This window comes from Apus apus, chromosome 10 (assembly GCF_020740795.1).
Source record: "Apus apus isolate bApuApu2 chromosome 10, bApuApu2.pri.cur, whole genome shotgun sequence".
Classification (NCBI taxonomy): domain Eukaryota; kingdom Metazoa; phylum Chordata; class Aves; order Apodiformes; family Apodidae; genus Apus; species Apus apus.
Genome location: NC_067291.1, coordinates 21,385,495 through 21,395,978, shown reverse-complemented (window position 1 = coordinate 21,395,978; position 10,484 = coordinate 21,385,495). Strand labels below are relative to the sequence as shown.

Below are 10,484 nucleotides of genomic sequence, written 5' to 3'. Positions count from 1 at the left end.
CCGCCCCGTGCCCTCCGCCGCTTCCGGGGCGGGCCGGGGGTTCCTGCGGGGGAGGCGGCCCGGTCCCGCTGCACCGCCGGGATGATCAACGCCATCCTGGTGTTCAACAACCACGGCAAGCCGCGGCTCGTCCGCTTCTACCAGCACCTGGTGCGGGGCGGGGGCAGCCAGGACAGGGGCCCGGTGTGGGGCCGGGGCAGCCGGTGGCTGTTCCCACTCTGGGGCTGGGGGTGTCGGAGGGGCTGGGGGCAGCGGGCCCGGAGCCCGATGTGGGGCTGGGGATGCGGCGGGGAGGAGGGCTGGGGGCAGCCGGTACCTGGTTCTGGCAGGGGGCTGGGGGCGCCGGGGGTCTCGGCTGGGGCTGGTACCCCGGGATGCTCCATGGCCGGGTCACCCCGTGGCTGTCCGCCTGGTCCCAGGGCTGGCGGGGGGCTGGGGGCTGCCCCTCATCTCCCGGCGTCCCTCGGGGGGTGCAGGGGACGAGGGTCCCCCCACCCACGTTGCCCGCCTGGGCTCGGTGCAGGCAGAGGAGCTCCAGCAGCAGATCATCCGTGAGACTTTCCACCTGGTGCTCAAGCGGGATGACCACATCTGCAACTTCCTGGAGTGCGGCAGGTACCCCCTGCCCCCCGCGAGGGGGCGTCATCCCCTGGCCTGGGCTGTGCCTCTGTGCCCCCCCCCAGACCCATCACCTCCCCCGGTGTCCCCGCAGCCTCTTTGGTGGCTCCGACTACAAGCTGATCTATCGCCACTACGCCACGTTGTACTTTGTCTTCTGCGTGGACTCCTCCGAGAGCGAGCTGGGCATCCTGGACCTCATCCAGGTGGGTCCTTCTGTCCCCCTGCGGGGGCTGCCACCGGGTACCTGCCTCCAGGTGTGGCAGCCCAGTCCCCCACAGCTCCCGAGTGCACTCGGTGTCTCTGGCACCTCCTGGAAGTGGCTGAGAAGCTGTTCAGGGCTGCAGTGGGGAGAGGGAGCTGATGCCCAGCTCCTCTGCGTGGGAGCAGCAGGGGAAGTCAAGCCCAATTCATTCCTGTAAAAAATACAATCATTAAATTGTTTTAGTTGAAAAAGATCTTGAAGATCATCAAGTCCAAACATTAACCCAGCCCTGCCAAGGCCACCACTGACTCATGTCCCTCAGCACCTCATCTACATGTCTTTGAAATCCCTCCAGGGATGGGGACTCCACCCCTGCCCTGGGCAGCCTGGACCAGGGCCTGACAGCCCTTTGGGGAGGAAATTGTTTGTAATATCTAATCTAAACCTCCTCTGGGCAACTTGAGGCTGTTTCCTTTTGTCCAATTCTTTGTTTCTTGGGAGCAGAGACCGACCCCCCTGGCTCCAACCTGCTCTCAGACAGTTGCAGAGCCAGCAGGTCTCCCCTCGGCCTCTTTTTCTCAGACAACATCCCCAGCTCCCTCAGCTGCTCCTTGGCACACTTGTGATCCATCCCCAGCTCCTGTGTGGATCCTGGCTGGCTGCTGGGCTGGTTGTGCCCATGCTGGCCTGGGGACAGGCACTTCCCTCCCACTGAAGAGGTTTTGTCCCTGCTCAGGGTGACACCCTGGAGTGTGACAGGTTTCTGGTGGGAGCTGCGTGCGGGAAGCATCTTGCAGTGGCCTCATGTCCTGACCTTCCCTTCCTGCCACCTCAGGTGTTTGTGGAGACGCTGGACAAGTGTTTCGAGAATGTCTGTGAGCTGGACCTCATCTTCCACATGGACAAGGTGAGTTGTGGGGTCTGTGGGTTCCTCCGGGCCGGTGCCACCATTCCCTGTGGAACCCAGCTCTCCCAGAGCCTGTGCTCCAGTGGGCAGGAGCTCTGGAGTCTTTTGGGAGCAGCTGTTGGTGCATCCAGAGTCACTTTTTTGGGGAGAGATGGAAATCCTGGGTAGGAAGTTGTCAGTGTGGGATCTCTGTAAGCTGTTGACATTGTCTCCTCTAAGAGATCTGAGTGGCTGGGACCAGTCCTGATTCCTCCATGGGCAAACTGGCTCCTGGTGCTTGCTCCCTTTCCAGCTGCCTTGGGGGCTGGGCTGGTGATTGCCACTCATGCTGGGTCACTGTGGTCAAGTGACAGGGATCCACACTGAGGCTTCACTCCTGGTCTTCTGCAGGGGCTGGCAATGGAGCTGGGAGGCTCCAGTGATGGAGCTGGGAAGCTCTGGTGTCCTGCAGGGGTGTTTCACCTCTTCCCGCTTGGGGCAGCTACCAGTTCATTAGATCTGCAGAGGGGGGGAAAAAAAAAAAGAAGGAAGGAACAATGGGAGTGTTTGGGATACAAAATGTTTTGTAAACTTGTGTTTGAGCCTCAGCCTTCAATGCTTCCCCTTCAGCTGGAGAGGGGTTTTGGGCGGAAAGCATCTGCTTTGATGTCTCTGAGATGGGGCTGGAGATAGCCAGGACTGTGCCGAGGGAGAGGAGAGGCTTGGCTCCCTTGTGCTGTTGTTGATAAGCGTTTTCTTGCTTTGTTGAAGACAAAACCTGCCAACAAAAAAGAGGAGTGGAAAAAAAAAAAAAGCCAATCAGGCTGTAAAATGTTCCCTTTCTGTGGGCGATTCCAGTGGGATAGAGTTAGCAAACCTTCCCTGGAGGCGATCCGGATCCGCGGAATGCTGCTGGTGGAGCAGGACCCTGATTTCACAACTTGTCCAGCTGTAACCTTCCAGCAGGGCCATAACCTTCCAGCACCTCCCAGAGCTGATGATCTCCTCCTTATCACAGCCAGCAGAAGGAAGTGCCAGGGACGGAGCCGTGCACGTGGGAGGAGCAGGAGCTGTGCCAGCCCCTGGTCACCTCTGGACACATCTGGGGGATGGCGCCCTCATGGTTACTCTTTTTGTGCCAGGACTGAGACCCGGCTCGCAGGCAGAGGAGAGCACCCTACTCTGGGCTCTGTGGCCAGGCAATGGGGTCTGGAGGCTCTGCTGCCCCCCCGGCTTGTTCACTTTCCATTCCAGCCCTGCTCCAGTCCTTGCTCTTCTCATCTTTCTGTTTTTGGCATGTTTTTCTTCTTGGGATGTGTTGTTCTTGAGCTCCTGCGCTTTCCAGAGCCTGGCTGCAGGTGGGTGGCCTTTGGGGGCTCTTTGAGGGGCCCCAATTCTTGCCCCTCAGGTGACCGGGCTGGGATTTCTACACTGTGATGCTGCAGGGCCTGGCGGCAGAGGCACCAAAGCCCTTGGGAGGTCCCTGCTGGAATGGGAGAAATGAGGCTGGCATAGACAGGAATGTGCTGATTTTCCCAGCAGAGCCTTTGGCTGTGAATGTCCCCAGCCCTGTGGGTTCCAGCTGAGATTTTGGGTCCTGGAGTGTTCTGTTATTGCCTTAAGACACCCCTTAGGCAGAGCAGGGCCTGTGGAATGAGCTGCCGTGGGATTCGGGTCCCTGTTCATGCAGCAGGATGGGGCTGGCAGGACCTCTGTGGTTCTGGGGCACTGGTGACACTGCTGCTCTTGGGCTGTCAGCCTTGGAAGCAGCATCCTGAGAGCTGCAGGGATCCTTTTGGCAAGTGAGGCTGGAGCCCAGGGCCATGGTGAGGCTTGGGAGAGGCTCTTGGCCAGCCCCTGCTTGTGCTTCGTACCTTGGAGTTTCACTGAGCAGCTGCAGGGTCCCGGCAAGGACACAGGTCGTTCAGGAAGTGCTGTGCTTTGCTTTGGAAAACAAAGCTGGCCTGGGATTTCTGCCCTGTTGGTTTCAGGCCAATTTGGGCCAAAGCCAGATCTTGAAGGAACAACATTTCCTGCAGCTCAGATGCTCTCCTGTTGCAAGGAGCTGCCAGCACTAGCTGGGGCGGTGTTCGCTGGGGCTGAGATGGTGATTTCAGGGCAGTTGGTGTCCTGGGAAGTGGCTGCACCCTGTGGATGCTGCTCCAGCACACGGTGCTGCTGCCATGGGGCAGGGCTGTGGGGAGCCCCTTGGCACAGGGCTGGGTCCCCCTTCCAGCAGGTTCTCTCACTGGCTCTGTTTTCCCCATATTGCCCTGGCAGGACTTGCCATGGTGCGTTCACAAGCACGGCCTGTCCCCGTGAAGCCATAAAACAATGCAGTAACTTAACCATCCTCCAGGAACAGCCTGTTTCAGGGAAGTAACCAGAGACCCATAAATCCATTATCTGTGCTGGGAGCTGCTGACAGTGCAGGGGACACCGGGCTCCACGGGGTGGGGGGGCCTGAGCTGTGTTGTTGCTCACTGCTCCAGAGCTCCTGGCTTCATCCTTGGGCCTGCACGGATTCCGGGGAGGGGGCAGGATCTCCCAGCAGCTTCCTGTACATTTTTGTGCGTCTCATCTTTCCTAAGAGAAAGCAAAGGAGTCGGGCTCTGGCCTGGCCTTCTTGATGGAATAAAGTGGACCAGGGAAGCAGTGGCTGGGGGGCCCTAGGAAGGGATCAAACCTCAGTGGAAGTGTTGGAGATGGCACAGCTAGGTCAGACCTGGCCTCCCTGTCCTGTGCCCAGTGGTCTGGTGGGCGACGTTTACTCCCTTTTTACGTTTTACTGGTGGTCCTGTCCTCTAGAGCAGAGGCACAAGCAGTAAATGGGGCTGCCAGACCCCCAGGGCTGAGGACCTGGGCAGAGAGACTGGGAGGATGGGGTGGGATTTGTGTCCCTCAGCCCCCAATGTGCTTCCACAGCATCCCACAGGCACAGTAGTTGGGCAGCAGGCAGGGCTGGGCTGGGCTTGCAGCCTCCCTTCCCTTCTTCCCTTCCTCCCCTCGCAGGTTCACCACATCTTGCAGGAGGTGGTGATAGGTGGCATGGTGCTGGAGACCAACATGAATGAGATCGTGGCGCAGGTGGAGGCCCAGAGCAAGCTGGAGAAGGCGGAGGTGAGCGGTGAGGCTGCGACGGGGGCAGCTGAGGGGCTGGCCCTGGCATATCTCCAGTATCCCCAGTCTCTGTCTGGCCAAGTCCTCAGGAGGAGGGCTGGGGGCTGTGCTCTGTGCTGTTCGGGAGTGGCGATGGAAAGGGCAGCTCCCAGCAAGGCTGACAGCTCGAGGCAGTGGAAGTTTATTGCCTCCAGCTGCAGGGAAGCCCAGTGCTGCCCCAGCTGCTCCCAGTCCCGGGCTGTTGATGGGAGCAGGATGGGATGGGGGCATGGGGATTGCTCCCTGTGCTCAGCCCAGTCTGGGGGTGACACAGCCAGGTGCTGGGGCTGGGGGGAGGCAGAGCAGCTCAGCTCAGGGGTGCTCCAGTGGCAACGCACCGGGCTGAGCCCCCCAGAGCCCTTGGCAGGGGGCCTGGGGGTCATGGGTCCCTCCGCCGGCAGGGAGGCCTCTCTGCTGCTCCCTCCCGTGCTGTCTCAGCTGTGAAGAACATCAACCTGCCAGAGATCCCTCGCAACATCAACATTGGAGACATCAACATCAAAGTGCCCAACCTGTCGCAGTTCATGTGAGCTCGGGGGGTCGGCTGGGGAGCGGAGCTGGGCAGTGGGATGGCTGCCTGTCCATCTCTCACCTTAGACCTGGGCTCTGCTCGTGGGTCTCCTGATGCCAAGGGTGGCCCCTTCTCCTGCCTCCCCACGGATGCACAGCTGCAGGGGGGAGAGCTGGGGCTGGCCTCTCCCACACTTCTTGGGATTCCTGGTTGTAAAAACACACCTGGATCTGGTGGCTCCTGGAGACTGCTGTCCCCTCCATCCTCCCCAGGCTGGGCTGTCCCCTGCTCTGTGTGCCCAAGCCTGTCCTGGTCCTGCACACTGGGGTCAGTACCAGTGGGCTCGGGGCTGCTTGCGGGAGCTGTTGCCAGCTCCAGGGCCGCTGGTGGCACAGATGGATCTGGGGGACACTGGTGATGAGAGGGCCAGGAGCTGCCTTTCCCAGCTGGACAAGTCTGTGCTGAGAGCTGTGGGGAGAAGAGCTACCACCTCCCAGGGTCAGAGCCTTTTGGAGTGTGTACCCATGTCCTGGAGCATGTCCCTGTTTCCTGGAGCGTGTCCCTGTGCCCTAGAGCATGTGCCTGTGTATCTCTTAATAAACCATGCTGTGTATGTGTCAGCTGTGGGTGCTGCCAGCCTGACCCCAGGGAGAACATCATGAGGGGGCTTGGGAGGAGGGGGTTTGGGGGACTCTTGGCTGGTGCCCCCCTGTTTAGGGGTGGGAATGTGGTCCCGGGCCCTGGGGATGGCTGCAGCTGGGGTAGGGTCCTTGTTCACCCTCCAGTGCAGGCAGGGGGGCAGCTAGATGCCCCCCCTGGGGCTGTGACAGTGGTGTCCCCTGCTCTGGGCCATGGGAGGCTGGGTCACAGCCTGTGACCTGTGGTGCCTGCTGCCCTCCTGCCCCAGAGCATCCTTGATCCCATCCAGCTCAGTGGGGCTGGGGGCGGTGTCCCCCCCGAGGCCTAGGGGGATCAGAACTGGTCCTGGGGGCTCGGGGGGGGCCTGGCTGCAGGGAATGGGCCCCTGGCTCAGCCACAGCTCCATCTGGCACCAGCTTTCCTCGGCTTCCCCTTGGCCGGACTGGCTTCAGCTGCGCTCTCTGTCCTCTGCCTCCACTTCCCCTGGCAGGGAAACCCTGACTCTGCCTGGAAGGAATTTTCCTGCCTTCTCCCTCCCTGCAGCTTAACCCTTCCTCAGCTGGCCACGAGCCACTGCTGGTGGCTGCTGGAGGTCAAGGAGCTGGGCAACCTGCTGCTTCATCTCTGCCAACCTTCCTTCTCCTCCTGCCGGCTGTGGTGGAGGGAGCGGGTGAGCAGCAGCCCTGGCTGTGTCCTGGGGCTGGGACAAGGCGTCTGGCAGGCGCTGGGGTGGTCGGAGGGGAGAGCTCTGGACCACACCCCAACCTGCTCTGAGCCTGGGACACGGGGGTACCCGGGGGGCTGGGGCAAGTGGCCCTGGCTGCCATGGGCAGTGCCTGTGTCCAGCCCCTCGCCGTGGGGCACCAGCAGTCCCCGGTGCAGGACACGTTCTGCCACGTGTGCTTCCCTCTGTAGCAAGGAAGTGTTTGTGTGGAGCTGCCTCCAGCAGTGGCTCCCTCCTCGCTACCCCTTCCCAAGTCCTGCCCCAGCCCTGGGGGTCTGCAGGAGACTGGGAACAGTGTCAGGGCAGGGTGAGTCCTTTGGCTGCTCCTGATTGTGCCCCTTCCCCTGGCCTCTGCAGAAGAGGCAAAGGGGGGGCTCAACCCCAGGATGAGCTGGGCCTGACCCCTGGACCCTTGTTTCCCCAACCCGGGGCTGCAGCCCTCAGCCCAGTGGCCAGTGGGTTGTTGTTGGCCTGACCAGGGAAGAGGTAGCCCTGCAAGCCTTGGTCCCTTGGGTCTGGTGTGCCCAGGTCCTGCCCAGGGACAGGGGCCCCTGGTGACCTCAGGGTCAGAGCAGAGACAGGAGGCCACTGAAGGTGAGACCTGGCTCCTGCTGTGGGCAGCAGCATTCCTGCCCTGGGCAGGGCTACGGCATCTGGGAATGGCTCTGTGTGCCCAAGGGGTTGTGGCCGGGTCACCAGCCCCCTCTGGCACCCTGAGGCGAGCTGGGGGGATGCAGCATGTGCAGGGACATGGACGGCAGGGGCTGCCAGGGGCTCAGCGCTCTCCTGTCCCATCTGCTTGCGTGGTCTTCAGACAGGAGATGGGACTGGCTCCTGGGGCTGGCTCCTGGCTCCCCATCACCCCACCCACCCAGGCTGTGCCTTGGCACTGATGAGTGCTGGATTTTGCAACAATCAGCTGGAGTGTCCTTGCTGGAGAGTGTCCCTCGACTCCAGGGCCCCCTCCATGGCAGCCAGGCAGTGGGGAGCAGGCGATGGAGCCTGGCACCTGCCCAGCCCCTCAGGTACCTGCTGTGCAATACGCAAATGTTTGCCATTGCCCTGCCAGCACTGGGCCAGCCCAGACTGTGCTGGGTCACTCCTCGAGTGGGGAGACCCTTGGGCTGGGCTGCCTCAGGGTGCTGTGCTCCACAAACCCTCTGTGTCCTGACCACAGCCCTGCAGGTTGCCCACAAGGACCAGAACATCTCTGAACCCTCTGCTGCCAGGGCAGGGGGTGCCAGGTGGGGCTGGGGCACAGGGGGGCTGGCTGGGCGGGGGGTACCCCTCAGGCAGGGACACCATTCCTGGTGTTCCAGGTGCTGTGTGGAGAGAGCACAGCCCAGCTTGGGGTTTGTACCCTTTCCTACCATCCCCTGGTATGGGGGGGCTGGCTAAGGCTGGGAGGAGGGAGGGGACCTGAGGTGTTGGGGGTGGGCGAGCAGGGACAGTGTCCACAGTAGCAGGCACCGCGGTCTCCAGGCTGCCTCCAGCTGGGATGGTGGGGGTCCTGCAGCCTGGGGGTCTCACAGCCCCTGGGTGTCCTGCAGTCCAGGGTGTCCAGCAGTCCCAGGGTCCTGTAGCCCCGGGGTCCCACAGTCCGGAAGACCCACAGTCCAGAGAGTCCTGCAGCCTGGGGGTCCTGCTCTGCCCAGGGGTCCCACAGCACCAGGGGTCGTGCTCTGTCACGGGCTCCAGGCACCATTCCCCAGCAGAGACCCCTCGCCCTGTCCCTGTGCCGGGGTGCGGGATCCCCCACTCTTGGGCTGGGCGCTGCCCCCCGCCGCTCCCCGCTGCCCTGGCCCCCCGCCCCGGGCCGTGCCGCCCCCCGCCCCCGGCCCGGCCAGCAGACCAGGGGTTAAGGGGACGAGGAGGCTCGGGACTTCCCTTGGAGCTTCAGAAGAAAACTTTCCTCCTGCGGGCGGCTGAGCCTTAGCGGAGCTGGACCCGGAGAGCCGAGAGCGGGCAGGGGTGCGGGCAGAAAGCGGGCAGGGGTGCGGGCAGGGCGCAGTCCTGGGATTCTCCATGGGAATGGGGCGGGGGGGAGCCCTCCTGGCCCTAACTCCCAGCGGCTGACCGCAGGAAGGTGAGTGGGGGGCGATAGCTCTGCCCAGACCCCTCCGGAGGAGGGTGGGGGAGAGCTCCAGCCACGGGTCCTGGGGGGCTCCACCCTGCGGGTCCTTGGAACGGGCGGGGAAAGCGGCCGTGTGGGGGCAAGGAGGGGCCGGTGTGGGGCTGTGGGGTGTGGGGCAGGCGGCTGGGCCGTGGGGTTCATGTGCAGGGGGTTATAGACTCCAGATGTGCTAAGGGGGTTTTGGGGGGTCCGTGGGGGTGCGAGAGGTTATGGAGGGCTCTGGGCTGTGTGTGCACGGGAGGGTGTGGAGTGGAGCGGGGCCCTCAAGGGAACAGGGCGTCCCCGTGGGGTGACACCAACTTCCGTGCCCTGGGTGTCTGCGTGTGGGATGTGGGACACGCGTGTGCGAGGACTCCACGGAGGGGCTTTGCGGTGGGGGGAGCAGGGGCCGTAGTGTGCTCGGGGTGGGGTGGGCAGCCTGGGGAGGGGGCTCGGGGAGGGGCGCGGGGGCTGGTGGGTGATAACAGGGGGTCAGTGGGTGAGGGGGCCAGCGCGGGGCCAGCAGGGGATGCTGGGGAAGGGAGGCTGCGGTGGGCGGGGGGCGCCGGGGACGCCGCAGCATCCCGGGACATGTCATGGTCCGCCCGGACACCCGCTCGGCTGCTTCCCTGCCTCGCCCAGGGCTGCGGCTCTCGGCTGGACCTGCCCCGCTCCCGCTGGAGCACCGAGATCCCGGGAAGAGCAGTTGTTTTTTTTTTTTTCCCAGAGAAGCGTCCCGTCCGCACCCTGCTCAGCCTGGGGACTTCGCTCCTGAGGTTCCTGCTGTGCCAGTTCTGCCCCCGCCCCAGCTCCCGGGACCCACCCGCACGTTTCGGGGGACTGGAGCTGCTCTCCCCCACCTAGATTGAGCTCTCGGAGAGGGGGCAACGTGTGTTCCCCCACCCCCCACGCCGGCATCCCCCACCCTGGGGCTTTTGCCTTGGCCCCGGTCGGGGAGGCTGTGCTCACCAGACCCATCACTTGAGACCCCCCCCAGCTGTCTGGGGCTGTGGCTGGCTCGGCGGGGCAGGTGTGGCTTGTGGCACGTTCAGGGCCCGGGTTGCCCCACGGCTGGTGGCCATGGGCACGTGCCCGCTTGGGCTGGGTGCAGGGGGTTGGATTTTGCCCTCCCTGTGCGAGCCAGGACGTGCAACCCTGGACTTTGAGAGGGCTGTGGGCAGGGCAGGCAGGGCGGGCCCCTTCTCGACACGGTCCTGGCTTCCCCCCATGCCACCAGAGCCCTGGGCTGCACCCCAGCCCCTCCTGCTCTTCCCTCAGGGCAAGGGCAGCCAGGGAAGTGTGTCCCTGCCAGGGTGCAGGTGCTGGCACCCCGAGCCGTGTCCTGGAGTCTCCCACAGGCAGGGGGGCAGCCCAGACCCCCTGGCAGCAGCTCAGGCCCTGGCACTTGAGGCTGAACAGGGTGATGCTGTGGCTGGTCCCCACAGTGAGGTGGGGATGTAGCTGCTGGCTGTGACCTCAGGCTCTGTCCCTCCTTTTGCAGGGCTGGCTGCTGCTGGAGAGGGACCCTGTGCTCACTGCCACTCTGCCCACCCCCACAGTGCAACCCCCAGGTGTGGGATCCCCCCCTGAGGCAGCCGCACTGGGCGTTAGTGCTCCAGCAAGGCTGGG

General features: G+C 63.5%; 1 protein-coding gene and 1 long non-coding RNA gene across 4 annotated transcripts; both read left to right on the top strand.

Annotated features, from left to right (window-relative positions):
* Positions 1 to 11: 11 nt before the first annotated feature.
* On the top strand, positions 12 to 5,999 carry AP3S2 (adaptor related protein complex 3 subunit sigma 2). Of its 3 annotated transcripts, none has more exons than XR_007890473.1 (7): positions 12 to 150; positions 524 to 615; positions 713 to 824; positions 1,659 to 1,730; positions 2,481 to 3,067; positions 4,722 to 4,829; positions 5,270 to 5,365. XR_007890473.1 is itself a non-coding variant. In XM_051628898.1 (7 exons), exons 1-6 carry the CDS (start codon positions 82 to 84, stop codon positions 4,781 to 4,783), a joined length of 747 nt encoding a protein of 248 aa, XP_051484858.1. In that variant the 5' UTR covers positions 13 to 81; the 3' UTR covers positions 4,784 to 4,829; positions 5,270 to 5,365. The 3 variants fall into 3 exon arrangements, 2 of the variants coding, with proteins under 2 accessions (XP_051484858.1, XP_051484859.1); XM_051628898.1 differs by having other exon boundaries at positions 13 to 150; positions 2,728 to 3,067; XM_051628899.1 differs by lacking the exon at positions 2,481 to 3,067 and having other exon boundaries at positions 17 to 150; positions 5,270 to 5,999.
* A 2,591-nt stretch (positions 6,000 to 8,590) lies between these two features.
* On the top strand, positions 8,591 to 10,478 carry LOC127388922 (uncharacterized). The gene is made up of 3 exons (XR_007890481.1): positions 8,591 to 8,828; positions 9,583 to 9,885; positions 10,357 to 10,478. It is a non-coding gene; the product is annotated as an uncharacterized LOC127388922 (long non-coding RNA).
* The last annotated feature ends 6 nt before the right edge of the window (positions 10,479 to 10,484 follow it).